General features: G+C 40.5%; 1 protein-coding gene across 1 annotated transcript in view; it reads right to left on the reverse strand.

Moving 5' to 3' along the window:
• Positions 1-4,015: 4,015 nt before the first annotated feature.
• LOC145994159 (uncharacterized) overlaps positions 4,016-18,157 on the reverse strand; it is a 35,307-nt gene continuing 21,165 nt past the window's right edge. Inside the window, exons 3-5 of the mRNA XM_083130250.1 lie at positions 17,610-17,879; positions 13,589-13,786; positions 4,016-4,023 (exon numbers count right to left, since the gene is read on the reverse strand). Of these exons, the coding sequence (XP_082986376.1) occupies positions 4,016-4,023; positions 13,589-13,786; positions 17,610-17,879 (476 nt within the window). The remainder of the gene's footprint in view (positions 4,024-13,588; positions 13,787-17,609; positions 17,880-18,157) is intronic.

The raw sequence follows: 18,157 nt of genomic DNA on the forward strand, positions 1-18,157 counted from the left end.
CGAACAAACAATCGTGTTTTGTCTATTGAAGGATTGCAGACAAACCACGAAGAGGCGGACACGTGCATTGTACTTCACTGTCTTAATTCTGGTGCTGATAACATTGTTGTCTCAGCACGTGATGCAGATGTATTAGTGCAATTGGTAGCATTATTTCACAAGATTAGATGTACGAAATTGTAGTTGCGATCAGGATATATATATATATATATATATATATATATATATATATATATATATATATATATATATATATATATATATTCCAGTACATGAAGTCAGGCAGAAGCTTTCATTTACGGATCCTGTCTTCGAAACTCTCATCCCATTCCACGCCATAACAGGATGCGACACAGTATCCTACATTGCTGGGATCAGTAAGAAGATAGCATGGAAAATATTTAACACTAATAATAATGATCTACTAATTCTTGGTGTTGACGAATTGAAACAAGAAACAGCACACAAGACAGAGAAGTTCATATGCAAGTTGTATGGTGTACCGTGTGACAATTACTTTTGTCACCAGTCTTTTTTGTAGTTTATGTGAGTGTATTTTAGAATTTCGTAAATACTCTTAACAACTTTCTGTAGCCAGTTGTGCTTTTTGGCTTTTCTTGGATTTCCGGTTCTAGACGGCGAGGGTAGGAAAACAATACCGAGTTGTGGAATTTTTGACACTAAGGGTGACTTTTACTTGTCCAGCAATAGGAAGAACGTCCTAGTTGCCGACCGAGGGGGAGTTCTTTCGCAACACGTGTGAGGACTGCTCTGTTTTTTTTTCCTTCGCCCCCAAACCCCCCAAGTGGACAACGAGCCTGGAAGAAGGACCACCGTCCAGCATTTTTTCTAAGCTAACGAACTTCGAGGCGGTTGATTTTTGAAGTTTCAAGATTTCCTTAAATACCCCTGGACTCCAGAGGACCGACACAGTTTAGCGCCATAACCAGACCGAACACCATCTCCGCGTCACTTTGCGCGAGATACGGAACTTTGCTTTGTTTTAACTTTTCGACCGCGTCGTGTTAATTGTCGTGAGTGTGTGATCACAGTGACAGTGCCAGGAATTGAGGCCGTGTTAATTACGTGTTTCACGTGCTCCAGTTGTGTTTTTCCCTTTTTTGCAAGGAGGGACATTGAATAAATATGGGCGGCTGAAAGCTACGAGAGGGACGGGACCTTCGAGTTTCCGATTACTGCTGCCATGAAGCCGAGAGAAGAAGCCACGACGCTTGCTTAACTATACAACGCCTAAAGTCAAGAGAACCGCACCACGACGCTTGCATAACGGCGTCTGAGATGAAAGCCACGCCGCAGCGACAACTCGCATTGCCAACCCAGGTGAGAGACGACAGTACCACAACGGAGAGACGGATGTTACGCCGAGAAGAGATAGAGAAAACAGAGAGATGAAACGACGTCAGCCCTTAGACGACCCGACGCCCTGCGAATCGCCGAACGGCCATTGAAGCCACGATCGGATGCAACGCCCCGAGCAGACAGATGGAAGCGAGGTGCTTTTTCCGCCCATCTTTGTCGCCGCGATGGAAAAAGGGAAGAAAAATGAATGTTACGTCTAAGTCGAAGAGACAGTTTTCGCCCGCCAGGAGGACAGACTGGCATAGCCACGAGTGTCGTCGGGACGCCGCAACAAGGACCGTTGACATCAGCGAGGACCACGCCGCCGATGACTCGGTATAGTATCCTCCAGTTATCTCTTTATGTGTGAGAGTGAACATTTGTCCACCTACGTCGCCACTGGTTCGTCATAAGACAAAGCGAAATGAAATCGAACAATGTTGCCTGCAATTACTAATTATTTTGGCCAATCCAATCAAAAGTACTATAAATCTTCAAAAAATAAGAACCTATTTCGCTCACCCTTCGAAATTCTATAAATGTAAAAGACCTACTATTTGTTATTGTTTTCCTATTCTCGCGCCGAGTATTTATATAATTAATTATTTGACTTTTACCGTGCTCTTTGATATATATAGGTATTAGAAAAACTAGGTACTAAATAGTATAGCTGAGTTAATCATTTTGAATATACCCTAGTTTATATTACAGTCGTTTTTTTTATTGTCAGCAATCGCGTACTGGTAATCAAGTTAATTTCCTCTTGTCATTCATTTAGTGTATGCTTATTATTTTTTGCATTGTAGTGCCTCAACAATGTGTAATGTCAATTATTATTTACTTTTGGAAACTATGACGCCTAGCTAATCGCGTCTCATACGTGACAGAGCGCTAGCCGCGCGTATTTACATTGAAAGCAAGCCTAAGGGGCTAAAAGAAATCTCAAATATTCGAAGGTTCACGGGAAATAAACCAAAGAGGCGGTTAGATATTTTATCATGTAATGGTATCTTGTGTTCACCCCTGCAGCGTGTGTGTGTGAGTGCATGATTGAATGAGAGCGAGGGGATATGTAAAGAGTTATATTATCATTGTTGTGTTTATTTTTGCCGACACGTATATATTCGTTATCCTACAGGTGTTCTTGATTCATTTATATATATGTATAGATGTATATCCTCGTTTGGTCGATATTTTTTGTTTTAGTCCTGAGTTTGAAGCTGCATAGCTTGTCTCCATTGACCAGAAGGGTTATAGTTTTCTATTATTACAACAATTATTATTGTTATTATTTCTATAAATAAATAACAGCACCACTTTATGCACGACGTGGCTTACCGCCGGAGGTGTAAATAACCGACCCGGTGACATGAACCTGGAATTAAACCGTTAGCTGGTGGTAGGAATCGTGTTTCCTTAACCGGAGACGCGAACCAAGGACCGACGACCGTCCAAACGGGCGGCCGCGGAACCCTGAACCTACGGACCAGCGGTAGAGTTGTTTGGCACCTCGAACTGGGGACTTCGGTCTCCCGGACGAATTGACAAACCCTTTACAACCGGATGCAAGCAGCTGTGATGAAGCCAGAGCAAACCTGTTCATCAAAGGTAAAACACCACAAGCACTGCCCTCCTACCCCCCCCCCTCCACTACCGATGCTCTACGGTTACATGTACAACGGGCCCAGTATGAAGCCATGGTGTGGAGGCAGTCGGTCATACCAAAACCTGTGTTACCACCACCTACTATCTTGGGATGAAAAATGGTTGATGGACAGCTCGTTCCAAAACTTCAATCGCTGCCACCAATTCCACAACCCTGCTACGACATTGTCACCTGTGATGTTTGGGTGGTTGTATATCCGCTACATGTTCCTACAGGAAAGGCCAGCTTGTATGTACTGCAGCTTGCAAATGTGCAGATACTGGCACTAAGGAGTGCATGAATATCCGTGACTAGAAAAATGTTATACTATTTTTGTAGGCAAAATAAGGTTGAATAAGGATAACGTGCGGATTTATCATACACTGGTACTGTTAATATTTCAATATGCTCTTATGCTTTGAATAATATTATTTTGCATCTTTACTTCAGAAATGTTCTATACTTTTTTTCTGTATTAAAAACCTACTGTTACACTGTTTTATTCCTAGTTCAAAAGTATGGATACGAAACATTGCATGGATGCACGTAACCGCCATTTTGTTTTTTAGTGATTTGGAACAAACAGCTTAAAATTTCAGATTGGAAAACATAATATTTGGATTCAGCATACCCAAAAACATAATGTGACACCAAGATCACTATTTTCTTTCTGCTCCCTCAAAAGTTAATAGGAGCTCATTTCGTATTGCCGCCATTTTGTTTTTTAGCGATTTGAAGCATATAATAACAAAATAGAGAGTAGCAAACAAAATATTCGTAATCAGCACATCAAATACATTCATAAAATGTTGATTGCCCGCTTTTCCTCAAAAATGCTTCCTACAGTCAGAATTTTCGAAAATTGTCTCAGTCTATTTTGGTAAATATCGCGCCTTCCCAGCGAAACTTCGACGCCTCCCCAGGGAGGTGCGTCTCACAGTTTGAAGAAGTTTAGCCTATGCTTTCAATTCCAAATAGCAATTTAAGCTACTGATTACAGTTATTTTGATATCAAATGCCTACAATGAAAACGAATTATTTAACAGTAATACTTAAAATATTGAAAAAATTGGCTATTACAACCCAGATATGTCATAAAGGAAACAAAAAGAGATGGAAGGAAAGGAGTTTCAGAAAATAAAAAGAGATGGCAGCACAAGACAAAAAAATATAAGTAAATTGTTGGAGGATAAATATCGAATTAGTCAAAGTGAAAACACGCGAAAAGATGTAAAATAACATAAGGACAATGAACAAAAATAGATAATGGATACGAAGGAAAATATAAGCGTTTTTGTCATTCAACAAGTTCGAACCTATAGTTAATTACTATTTCTTAACAAATGTATAAAGCACAAATGTAAAATAATTAATTCGAGATCTCTGGTTAGTATGAAAAAGTAATATGTTTCTTTGTTGATTAAAGACGGTCACCATTCTGCAACTGAACTCGCCTAAGTTTTTATGGTACAGTGCTGACATTTTACATGTATTAAAATGTTCACAAGAAACTTGTTGGTAAGTGAGATAAACATTAAGTTAAAACTTTGCAATAGAAATTTGGTCAAGTTTTCGGTGGTCCTAGTCGATAGCTATTTTTGTGTATGAGTTTGGGTTGTCTTAGAATGTAAATAACAGTTGGGCTGAAAAGTTCGTAGGCTAACATAGTAAAAAATATTTTTTTGACAAAATTCGATTTTATTATTCAATATAGTTGCCTTCGAGGGCGATACAACGATTATAGCGGTCATACAATTTTTCGATGCCATTTTTATAGTACGATTTCTCTTTAGCCTCAAAATAGGCCTCAGTTTCGGCGATTACCTCTTCATCAGTGCTAAATTTCTTTCCAGCGAGCATTCTTTTAAGGTCTGCAAACAGGAAAAAGTCACTGGGGGCCAGATCTGGAGAATATGGTGGATGGGGAAGCAATTTTATTACGGTTGAATATCGCTAAACATTGCTCCGAATCATCAAAACGTTGTTGCTTTTGATCGATTGTGAGCACGCGCGGCACCCATTTTGCACACAGCTTTCGCATGTTCAAATATTCGTGCACAATATGTCCAACACATTCCTTTGATATTTTTAGTCTCAGCTATCTCGATCAACTTCACTTTACGATCATTTAAAATTATTTTGTGGACTTTTTTGATGTTTTCGTCGGTAACAGCCTCTTTGGGGCGTCCACTGCGTGAATCGTCTTCGATGCTCATTTCGCCTAGTTTAAATTTAGCAAACCACTTCTCAACGGTTGATTTTCCTAGTGCAGAGTCCGAATAATGTTTATCAAGCCAAGCCTTGGCTTCAACAGTATTTTTTTTTCGCCAAAAAGCATTGCTTTATTAACACACGAAATTCTTTTTTATCCATTTTTTCACAATAACAAAAGCTGCTTCACTCACAATGCTATATCTCACGAACTAATTATCCGGCAGCTGTGAAATTTATACACGTATCTTTTGAAGGTTAGTACTAAGTAAAAATCACATGGATTTAATTATAGTAACGCCATCTATGAGTCAGCATACGAACTTTTCAGCCCAACTGTTATACTAACTGCTTTTAAATCATATGGAAATGTTATCACAAGATTTAATATTCTTAGAATCAATGTTCTAAGGTACAGCCTTACCCCTAAAAAAGGTAACCAAACATAAGGTAACGAATATCATTCGGTTACCTTTTTTTTTGGTCACCCTGTACTTAGAACCGCAAGGCAATATAGTTTAGTTTACTAACTTGTAAGGTATACAAATTTGCATATCCAAAAAATCTACGTAACAAAATTAAATAAAAAATACGCCACTGAGTGAGTATCCCCCGCCCGAAAAAAAAGCTTACTTTGCACAGTGATTAGATTAGATTAGATTTATTTTCTTTTTGTGCGAGCCATAGGCTGTGCGCACTACATATTTTTGATTTTTCTACACTATTTTGTTACATTTAGTTTTCGTTTAAGCTGTCTCTTACTTTGTTCCCTACATACACATTCTTCCCCTCCCTCGACAGTTCTTCTTCCAGTCTTTCTCCTCACTTCTGTTTTCCTGCACTATCACCAAAACACGCATATATTTTGCTTTACACACACTTACACTATGAAAATGGCTCGTCTGGAGCATGATCACTCATTTCGCTGCCTTCTCTAATAGCTTTCCCCGCCGTTCTCTTACTTCTCCCAGGTATTTCCCCACTTGCTGCCCCGCTTCCTTTATCTTTATTCTGTCGTCTACCACTTCTATCATCTCCCTGCCTGTTAAGTTTTTCATCCATTTGTCCCTTAGGTCACGTGTAGAAGGGCAGTTCAGTAGGATATGCTTGTCCGTCTCCTCCCCATCGCACAAAGGACATATCGTTTCCCCTGTTTCGTTTCTCTTTCTTAGTTGTTTCCATCCCCCTAATCTGAGCCATGCCAGCGCGCCTCTTTCATTTTTTCCCACAACCTGGATATATTTCGCTTTTCCCCATTCTCTTACTCTTAGCTGTTCCCTGATTGAGGTCTTTGTTTGGCAGTCGGCTATTATTTCTTGTCTGTCTATGTCGAGTAACCTGTCCCTGATTTGATTTTCTGTTGAGATGCCCCCCTTCCTCCCTCTTCCCATACCCAACCCATTACCCTATTATATAAGAGATTTTTCACTTCCAAGCCCCAGCTGTAAACGTTATCCTCTCTTTTTCAGTTTCCTTATCGCCATTTTTATCTCATCGACCCCTATATCTTCGTCGAGAATCGGAACGAAATCCCCTAAAAAGTATATTTCCCGCGTAACTTCTAGGCGTGGTGGCCCCCCTTCCCCCCCCCCTCGACGACACGACGACAGTGTGCTTCCCAAATGTAATGTTCAATATGTGCCCAGTTGCTCTTTTGTCCCCGTAATTTCCGTAATATGCCCCACAAAGTGGTGTTATTCTTTTCTGCTACGGCCTTTTTTATATCTTCAAAATTTCCCTGTTCCCATTTCTCCTTTTCTTCCGTTAAAATGTTATTATAAGCCTTTCTGCTCGATATATAATTTTTTCTGGTTTCCATGCTATTTACGTATTTATACCCTTTTAACGCGTGATCTAGTATCTTTTTCATCGCTTTACACTTCCCGTTGTACAGTCATGGAAAAAAGTTCTTCCCCATAAGGCTTTAATAGGAGCAAGTAATGCAGGAGGGTAGGCAACACATATTGCACCCTTCGATGATCGGGTGATTTTGCCTGTCTTAACACCGAGAAATGTGTTCCACGCGAAGGTCAACATGGCAGGAATGCAAAGAGGGTCACGTGACTATTGGTTACGTGGAGTGTTGTGCTTCTCCACGTCCCCAGTTCTTGATCCACATTGCAGAAAAAGTAGAGCTGCATGCAATATATGAAAATAGGTTGTTTTCAACTACACGCTTAATTATGATTTTCCCAATTGTAAATCTATCAGACGTGTCTCCCTATTTAGTCGGGACAGTCTTTTACTTTGAATTCCTGTTTGTCATATGCGTAACTTGACTCGAGCAGAAAGGGCATTTGTAACCCCCCCCCAAAATCAGGTTTCTTAAAGCTGCTAAAACAGGAATTAAATACTATGATTTGACGCGTCCAAAAAAAGTATTATATTGAAAGATTTTTCCCAAATACGTAGATAGAAATTTAATACTTTGAAAGTGTCTCAGATTTGTTTATTGACACAACTTAGCGTGGCACAGGTCTACTACAAAAGTGGTAGTAAAAGGAGTGAACCCACTCCTTTTATTTCGTAGCCGATTTCATCTTGAAACTGAAATTAAGAATATTAGTTAATAATGTCATTGGTAAACAATAAAAAAATGTGTTAGACCCAATTCTTTAATACCTTATCATAATCTTTATCGCAAGTTGAAATTTTGTTGTAAGTCCACTGTATGCAAAAAAAAAAAAGGTAAAGTTCTCACCTGTGCTTGGCGCTACGCCATGAAGGCGTATAGGGGGAACGCCCCACACTTTCTTGATTCGTTCGTGAGTGGGGGTGATGTGATCAGCATCACGCCGCCCCACACTTTCTTGATTCGTTCGTGAGTGGGGGTGATGTGATCAGCATCACGCCGCCCCACACTTTCTTGATTCGTTCGTGAGTGGGGGTGATGTGATCAGCATCACGCCCCTGACCGCCTTTACCACCAGGGTTTCCCCCAGGTACCCATGTCATTCGACGCTGGGTGGGCGCTGGGGCCGCTTCCAACGTTAGAAAAGTTCCCGGGCTTGAACCGGCCGGGAATCGAACCCGGGGCCTATAGCATGGTAGTCAGACGCGTTACCGACTGAGTCACCGGCACAGATAGACTAATCTGAAGTGCATACAGTTTAAAGTGGGATCCGAACCACTATGTGCGATCACCTGGTATCGTACCCCAGACCCCTTGATTACAAGGCCTTACCACTGCGCCATCAGTGAGGCGCACACAATCTTTGTATTTTGACCTTTTTAAACCTATATGTATCATATAAGAGGTTGTTTAACGTTGCTATGCCTCTATGGATTATATTTAGCCAGTATTCGAGCACATAGCGTCAGGTTTCATAGAATATAAGCTTCTCTTCCATGTTTATGGTTTCCTGTCTGCAGTAGAAAAACTGGCAGGTTCCCATAGCTTTTCTTTCAATAGTCTTCCAATGGTTGCATATCATATAACTCAAATTTGATTCATTCGTTTCGAACACAATCCCCGATGGTGCAGTGGGATCGTGGGCGCCTTGTAATTAAGGGATCCCGGGTTCGATACTCGGTGGAGGAACATAGTGGTTCGGATCCCCCTTTAAATTATAGGTCCATTCACGATTAGCCTAACAGGACATAAAGTGGACTTAAGACATCAAATCAAGCAACTAACACAATCCCGTTATTGTCCAGATTATCGAATCCAGAACCTTCGTCGCGAATAACATAAGCAGGAAGACAACGTGAAATAACCGAACAGAAACAGAACCTAAAACCTACATCGGATAGATTGGATTAAGTCGACGATACAGCACGGGTTCTGAAATGAAAAAGAATACGAAAGTTGAAGGACCTCTATACGCACCCACTTTTCCTCCACTCAATGGGGAAGATATCCTTCTAGCTGAGAAGCCTTTACGTAGGAGTGCCCTGAGGGAACTTCAAGGCCACGACGATAAAGTGTTCTAAGTGCAATGACGGGACCAAAACATACGTCAGATAGCTGTGTTCCTCCTTATTTCGTACGCCATTGATAACTGGAACACGTGACCTCGTCTTTGGTAGAGCAGAAGCCTGCTTGCTTGCCACCACCCTTTACTTCAGTGACCTTCGCCCGTAGTTAGCAAGAGTGAATGACTCACCATATACTTGTTGTCTGTGAGTCTACACAAGAATAGATATTTCGTTAGTGGCTGTAAGTATTGTTTCATCTGCAGTTATATCAGTTAACATTTCAATAGTTTCCTTCCTAATGGTTACGTTAGTGATAAACATGTAAATTAGTTCTCGAGAGTGAACGTTTTATCTATTTGAACGGGGGATTTTTATACAGCCTGCATGTATTATTTTTTCCTGAAACAAGAAGAAATTCGAAGACGCAAAAAGAGTTGTATAAGAGTAGTTAACAAAACGAAAAAAGAAGAAGAAATCGAAATTGTAAATGCTGAAATAAATTATGGTAGAGATCGAGTGAATAACATTTTGTCATGGGGCCTCCTCGATGGCGTAGTGATAACGTCGTCGCCTTGTAATCAGTGGATCCCGGGTTTGATACACGGTGGATGCACATAGTGGTTAGTATCCCACTTTAAACTTAAGGTCGAGTCCAGATTAGCATATCTGTGCACCAAACCAAAACTAAGAAAGAAATTGTCACAGTGTAAGAAAATTTCATGTTCAACCAGATACGAAACAAAAGGGAATAATATATTGCAGGTTGGAGTTCACATCTGTAGCATCTAACCAGCACAATTATGAATCGCAACATATCGTATCAGATCCATTTTTATTATACATGTATGATAATATAAGGGAAGTAGAGGAAAGAGAAAACCAAGCGAAACACGGACGCCTTCTCCAGAATTTCAAATCTCGTTACATAAGGTTCTGGGTTGGAGTCCCGAACAGGCATGACTTTCTTGTTCTTGCCCTTTTATCTGCTTCATTTCATCATAATTCATCGTTATGGTTTACCTGCAGGGGAAGAATACTGGCAATAATTGCCAATACAAAGACAATGACAAACAGAATAACTCGATTACGGAGGTGCCAAGAAGAAACGAGACTTGACAGTTTCTCCGTCTCTCGGGGCCTCCCCCATGGCGCAGTGGTAGCGTCATTGCCTTGTAATCAAGGGGTCCCGGGTTCGATACCCGGTGGAGGCACAAGTGGTTCGGATCCCACTTTAAACTGTAGGTCCAGTTCCGATTAGCCTTACTGTGCATAAAGTGGACTTAAAACACCAACTCAAACCCAACTCCGTCTCTCGGTTTGTCGAATTGAAAATTGCTCTCCCGTTCTCGGTCTCGATTAGTTAAATATAGAAATCGAAAATGTATGTGAATGAATATACATGTATTTTATATATTCCGGTTTTGTAGGAGATTTCGTGAGAGATGAAATAAGTACTCTTCCATCGTATTTATTTTTATAATTTTTATTCCCTGTTCGATGATCGCGACGATAAGGACGAGTGACCATTACATGAAATTGATGACGAAATAGTCAAACACCCCCGACAAGGACGGTACTCAAACCCGGGAACTTTGGCGACGATATCGAATGTCAATCACTTAATGAGCTTGACCACCGAGCCAGCTTAATGTTGTTTCTGTCAGGTAATTCGTAATAATATCCCACATTCACTATCATTTGCTTCATAATTTATCTTATTGTTGTGATTAACCTGAATTCAAAGAATTAGTTGAAAGGCAAAAATGCAAGATTGAATGTCTCTGATGTTACTTCGTGCCGAATAATATGACGTGGTATTATGATATGAATTTATTAATCATATAATATGCCTATTCATTCCATTGATTGATCCCAATTGAGCACACAAAATATGCTATAATGTCCACTCCATGGAGGAGTGGTTAGCACAGCGCGCTACGATGCCATGGGTCCCTGGTTAGAATCTCGACTTGGGCGTGGGTGTCCTTGGTAAGTGTCCCTTCATCAATTTCATCATAGCATCACTCATCTTCATCGTCGCTATTTGCCAAAAGTGAAAGAATAGCAAATCTAAATAACAAACATCCAATCAAATCGAACATCTCTACCGATTTAATTCTATACGGTACCGAATTCCCACTTTATTACTGCATCTTAAGTCATTTTACAGCATTTCAATTGTTTTCCGATTCGAAAACATTTGGAATGTTGTTTTGTGCAGTTGATTGTGCATTGTTTCGTTGTTTGGATTGTTTAATTAACGTCGCATTAATTAGTTTTAGACCAATCGTGACGGGGGAAGCAAGAGCACAAAGAAAGCGAAAAAGACAAGGAAGAGACCACGGCTTTCTTTAAAGATAGCATCCCGTGAATACAACTCAAGTGACTGCAGAATATTATGAATAAAATTTATTTCGCTTTTTCCTTTTATTTCTGTTTCAGTTATTTTACTTCGCTTTTCTTCTACCACTCGCGTTACTCGTGTCGGTGAGGAAGAATTATAAACTCGTGAAATGGACGATGGTACAAAAAAATATATGCCTCTCCCACGGTTCGAAACTGTCAGTACAAAATATTGTCTTATTTTTAAAATTTACGGGCAAATATGGTTTGTCACGTAGCAATTTTCGCTTATCTCTTTCTCAAGGGGTTCCATTGCCTCTCTGATGTCGTAGTGGTAACGTCTTCGCCATGTAATGAAAGGCTTCCGAATTCAATACCAAATAGAGAGGCATTTGGTTCGGATCCCATTTTAATCTGTAGGTCCAGTTCATGAACTGGACTTAAACAATTAACGTGTGGCATGTGGTCTGTGATGAGAACCATCATTTCAGCGAACCTCTTGACAATGACTCTAATATCACTTGAAAGAATAGTATTTCTTTAGGAGTAGCTCTTGTCAAGAAACCAGTTCCTGAAATTTTCTTCTGGAGGCATCGTAGCACCCAGCTGTTTGTTGTGGCTGGGGCACGAGTCATGTGACTCATGCTATCAAAGCTCAATCCTTCCCGAGAACTCAGAATCACCAGGCAAACTTAAGCGAATATTTTGTTATTTGGGTTGCATAAACAACAGGCTTTAAGACGTTACGAAATTCTACGTCCCGTGGCCCAGGTATTTTTTTCTAAGACTGTACCACCCTGTCTTTGCAGGCCTGTCCCCCTTCCCCCCCTCCCTTTACCATATTTCTTCCTGCACGTTCAAAGATATCCCAGCTGGACCGCTTCGTCTATATTGGATTCGTCTAAGGCTGCGCACACGCGTTCACGCATCATTTTTGTTATGTCATCCCCCATAAAACCCACGTATCGTTCCTCCGCCTCCTTTGTCCATATGTATTTACGTATATTTTTCCCCGACTCTGTCTTGAGTTTCGTATTACTGTTATTGAAAACTGCCTTCTCGTTTATTTTGTACTGGAGGGAGAATTCGAGAGGCATCCGATACCAGTGGTATCGGAAAGTATCTGTAGGATTTTATTTACAGATACCGGCCGATACGTTTCCGGCATTTTGATTGTTCGCTCAGTCCATAAAAATATCTGACGACACTTTCTCGGAATGTAATTTATCCTGTAAACAGTGGCTGCGATTAGGAGAAGCGTGGGCTGCAATTGCAGATGGCGTGGACTTCCTGAGCACTCCGGCCATCTTTGCCAACTGATAAATAGCGCCGTGCCGTGGAAGAAATTGGAAGTTACAATAAGGCCATTCCAAGAAAAGCCTACTGCATCACTCGTATATCTCGATTTTGTAATAACACTTGTAACAAGCTAGAAAAAAATTAGGCGCAAAGACTTTTCGATTTACCCTCGTATTTAAAACCTTCCTACCTGAACTGAATTAAAATTTCATCACGATTGGACCACAAGCTTTTTATTTATGGAATTTCAAAGAGAATGGTCGTTTGGAAAACACAAAAAGACCTACACTTTTTTTTGTTCTTACGACAATAAAAAATAGAAGGCATACTAGGAAAAAATTGCTTACCATAGTACAGAATATTGATGTAACTTATTTCTATGTAGGTGTACTGGTTAATTTTTAATTGGAGTCCAAACTGGAGTATCTCTAGTTTTCAATAAGATGGTAGTTGATTTGCTTTGGTGTCTTTTTAAGTCCACTCTATGCACATAAGGCTAATCGGGACTGGACCTACAGTTTGAAATGGGATCCGAACCACTATGTACCTCCGCTGAGTATCGAACCCGGGAGACCTTGATTACAAGGCCAGATAGTAGTGGATATGAAAGCATGAATTTCCGATCTGGTTCATGCATTTTACAATCAATTTTTCTGTGCACTGATTGTTTATACTTTCATTATTCTTTTGGAATAGTAATTATCTCAACTTTATTTCGGTTATCGACTATAGTAATATTTTATTCTGTCTTCCAATTTTAAATGAACGATGAAAATTTTAAATCTAAAGATTAATTCAATTGCATATATATACCTCTGAGGCTGGGATTTCCTTGTATAGAGGCCACCACGTCCTGGTTCTCTTCTATGGTCTCGAGTTCGGCGAGCTTCGCGTTCATGCCGCTGCAGACTGCTGTCGCTGCTTTCCAGTTGTAGCGCCTGTTGTGGAAGGAGCTGAAGTAGTAACAACCGTTGCCAGCTCGTGTGAAGTTGGCCGGGCAGGCTGGGCCCCCTACAAAACAGACATCACGATATCGAACATGAAACGATCTGAAATTCTCCCATTATTTTAGTGTACGTACATAAACCACATAATCTAAAAGCGTTGCTAAGATATTCTTTTCGGTGAACCGGAGTTGCATGGTTGCCAACTTTCCAATTAAAAGAGTCCTTTTTAAACTCTGAAATTATGCTAAATGCTACTAACATGTGCAGGATGTATTATTATTAGGGACCTTGCTTTCTTGCAAGTGTAATAACAGAGAAAAATGTGAACTGTTGCAAAAATGTGTTTATGTATGTACAGTGGCATGTTCTGAAAACATTTTTCATTTTTCGCGAAATAACGCGAATTTGGCATAAAATGTGAATTGTGACCTTTTCCGTGAATTTCAACATATTTTGTGCTTAAAGAACGAAAAATACCGCGAAAGTTTATTGTGTTCCATGCATTTTTAATGTACAGCCACCGACAATAAAAGTGGGACACCTAGATCCTGAAAGGAGCTATGCGTGTTGCCTAAATCTACGGCGATAAGTGAATTGTAATACCAAAATTTCAATGGCAACTTCTACCACCGCCGTAGAGTTAGGCAACACGCATGACGCCTTGCAGGGAAGCGAGTATTTCAGGATATAGGTGTCCATTATTATTGCCGGTGATTGTACGTACAACCATATATTCCAAAATTTTATCATCCCTTATAGAAAACTATGGGCGGGTTGTACGTACATATCTGATCATATTCTATCCTTTACCATGGCAAACAGAAGGAAGTTGCACTACGAGGGTCCCTATTTATATTTTGAGCCTAACAATGAAAACACAGGAATTTGGCATTGAAAACTACTTTATTGTTTTTCGAAGTATTTTCCTTTAAGGTCAATACACTTTTGCATTCGTTCGAACCATTTGTCAAAGCAGTTTTTCCAATTTTCTTGAGACACCTCCAAAATATGGTTTTTGAACGCATCAACGGCGTCTTCCGCCGACGAAAATCGTTGTCCACGCAATTTATTCTTGACATTCGGGAACAAGAAGAAGTCATTGGGTGCCAAATCAGGACTGTACGGCGGATGACCCATCAATTCGATTTTTTGACTGTTCATAAAGTCGGTTGTTAGACGAAATGTGTGACAGCTGGCGTTGTCTTGATGAAGAATGATCCAACGGCGTTTGTTTGTTTTCCGTATTTGACCGAAGACCTCTGGCAAACAAATTGTTGTGTACCATTCAGAGTTGACCGTTCTACGTTCCTCTAAAGGCACAGTTGCCACATGACCAGTTTTCCCGAAAAAACAGGCGACCATTTGTTTCGATGTGCTTCGAGCGCGAACAACATTTGTTGGATTGGGTTCATCTTGAAACACACATACAGTCGACTGCTGTTTACGTTCCGGCTCATGTGCATATATCCATGATTCGTCACATGTTACAATCTTATATACGTCTTTTGAAGCACCACGATTGTATTTATTGAGCATTTGTTTGCACCAATTGACGCGAGCGTCTTTTTGAGTTTTTGTCAAATTGTGTGGGATCCAACGAGAACACACCTTTCTCACAGCTAAATGATCATGTAATATTTTATATATGCTGGTGGAACTAAAGCCTATGGTTGCCTCAATCTCACAGTATGTCACATGACGATCTTGCAGTATTAGGTTTTGCACAGCATCAATGTTTTCTTGAACAACAACTGATTTTGGACGACCTTCGCGAATCTCGTCGGTGAGCGAATGGCGGCCACGATTAAATTCGTTACACCAGCGTTTCACAGTGGCAAAGGATGGGGCTTCATCGCCAAATGTGGAAGTAAGTTGATCGATGCACTCTTGTCTTGATAATCCACGTCGAAAATCGTAAAAAAATCATCGCACGAAAATGTTCACGAGTTAATTCCATTTTATTGTTGTCGCGCAATCTCTAAGGCAACATAAACAACACAAATGAAGCTATTGACAAAACATTTGAAGTACGTTATGGTCAATAATGCCAGACGATTCCGTGCAAACGTCAAATCGCGCCTAACTTCAATCAGTGTTGCCAAGGCTCAAAATATAAATAGTGACCCTCGTATCTGTTTCATCCGCCGCATACTGACAGAAGGTAAACCGCAGTACCTATTCGAAAAAATGCATTCTCGTAGGGAAATCTATCAGTATGTTACCCGTAAGCGGAACAACTTCGATTTACCCCATCATTCAACCAAGGCCTACAAATCATCTTTCTCCTTTTCGGCCCCCAAAGCATGGAATGCATTGCCTGGGAACATCGCAAGTGTAAACAACCCATTAAACTTCAAAGGTAAAGTAAAAGATCTGCTGTTAATGGAACAATGGCAGTCGGGGTACATACTGAATGTATCAAGTCACTCACTATATGGAATTGTATTATTATTACTGTTGTCTTTTTGTATTTGTAGTTATACTTTTTTGTATGCGACTAATTTCTGTATCTGTGTATTATTTTACATTTAGCTTACTGCTCCATGCGCAGTTTATCTTATATGTATTATCATATTGACAAGGGGTAGGTGGCAGAGCAGTCCTTGGCTAAACCTCGCCCGCTTAATAAAGAAAATTTATTATTATTATTATGGAATAATTATGGATGCTTCCCACAATTTTTCCACATTCTATCGTAACGTTTTGGATCGCCGAGCAAAGTGACAAGGTTCCGGCGGAGATCGAGTGTGCACCTGCCGTCACACGGGAGCCGTAACATCGCTATTTGTCGCGCGAGAAATGCAAAATAACTTCCTCAAAAATCCTTTTCAACGTATGAATTATGAACAGGGATACGCCATGTGACCTTATAAATTAAAATATTAGTTTTCGAAAAATCTATGAATAAGAGGATCCAGGAGAAACTAACGCGTTAGTAACGAGTACTTTCGGAGTCAAGGGCATCAGGGAAGGATTTCCTTGTGGCCCTCCTCTCTGCGGCGGCTGCGAGCAGTGTTGTCAACTTAGCTCTTTTGGAGACAGATCTGGCTCTTTCGTGCACTCGTTCGCCTGTGAACTGGGACGCCCATCCACCTGCCACACTATGGTACCATCACTGACTCCGGCCCACACATACCAACTCTTGCCATAAATATACATTTTGATGTGACGCGATATTGTTATTGGCTATGTCTCCCCACCCCTCTTACCTTCCCAGCTACTTTTTTTTTATAACGCGTGGCTGACGTGAAGATTACATAATATTGTTTTCTAGGAATCCTTTATTTTCGATTTCATACGACCATCGGTGGAGTATTGAGATGGGTGATGCAGCCAGTTCTGGACCTATGAAGCACTTTACCGAGCCTTCGAAAACCTAGCTCCTTGAAAATGACTTTAAACTCCATTTAGCTCTTTTATGCGCATCAGGTTTGGCAACACTGCTGCGAGGAGGAGTTGTGCGCCGGAAAAATACATCGCGCTTATGGGAGCATTATTTTGATTAGTTCTCTCGGGAATATCAAACATCGAGTGGCGTAGAAAAGTACACGAACGGAAAGAGGATACTTTAAAAATGGCTTTTGTAGTTCGAAAAGTCGAAATTCCCATCTGATTAGTCGTAAATTGAAGTTGATTTTCCATAAGGAATACATGAGATTCTGTAAACCTATTCATCGTATTTTTTACACATCGTATCTCGCTTAGTAATCCACTTTAAAAAACGCTTCCACTTGTAGCATGGAGAGAACTTCATACCCTCTTGTATAGTCAAGGTTTTTTTTTAGTAGCAGTGCTCATTCCGACGATATTGAAATAAATGTTCAACTGGTGCGTAATTGTCCCTCCTCCCCTTAACATGTTACCTTATTTTAAGCTCTGCAACTCACCATTGCCAGATCCAGACATGGCGTAGTAGAGCAAGTCTTCGTGTCGTTTGACCTTCTCCTCCAGGAACTTTAACCGGTGCGCCAACTTCTCAATGGCACTCAGGAGGTAGAGGTCCGTTTCCGACACCTCCCGCGGGAGACTCCCAGGTGGCGCTGGGCCAGCCATCACCTTCTGCACGCGCGACTGGATCCCCGACACGAGCTCCAACAATGAGAAGTCGTCGCTGTTGTCCAGTGGGTCACCCACAAGTCTCTCGTCTCTTGAAGTCTCTGGAAAGATGCGAGAATTCTGCTTCAGAATAATGAACAGTGTGCGTTCATGCAGCTCTGTTTCATATCAATAAGGTATGAATTTCTATGTAGGTAAAATATGCGAAATATGTGCATAAGTATGTAGAAAAAAGACCGCTGAAATATGTAAAAAATATGTAAATGTACTATACATGATTCATTCGATTTCAAAACACTGTATTTTCCACAGTATTGCACATACAGATATGAATGATACATGAAAATATCTGTAAACTCACCAAGTTTTCCTCACATTC

The sequence above is a fragment of the Lepisma saccharinum genome, chromosome 10 (assembly GCF_977018435.1).
Source record: "Lepisma saccharinum chromosome 10, izLepSacc3.1, whole genome shotgun sequence".
Lineage (NCBI taxonomy): Eukaryota > Metazoa > Arthropoda > Insecta > Zygentoma > Lepismatidae > Lepisma > Lepisma saccharinum.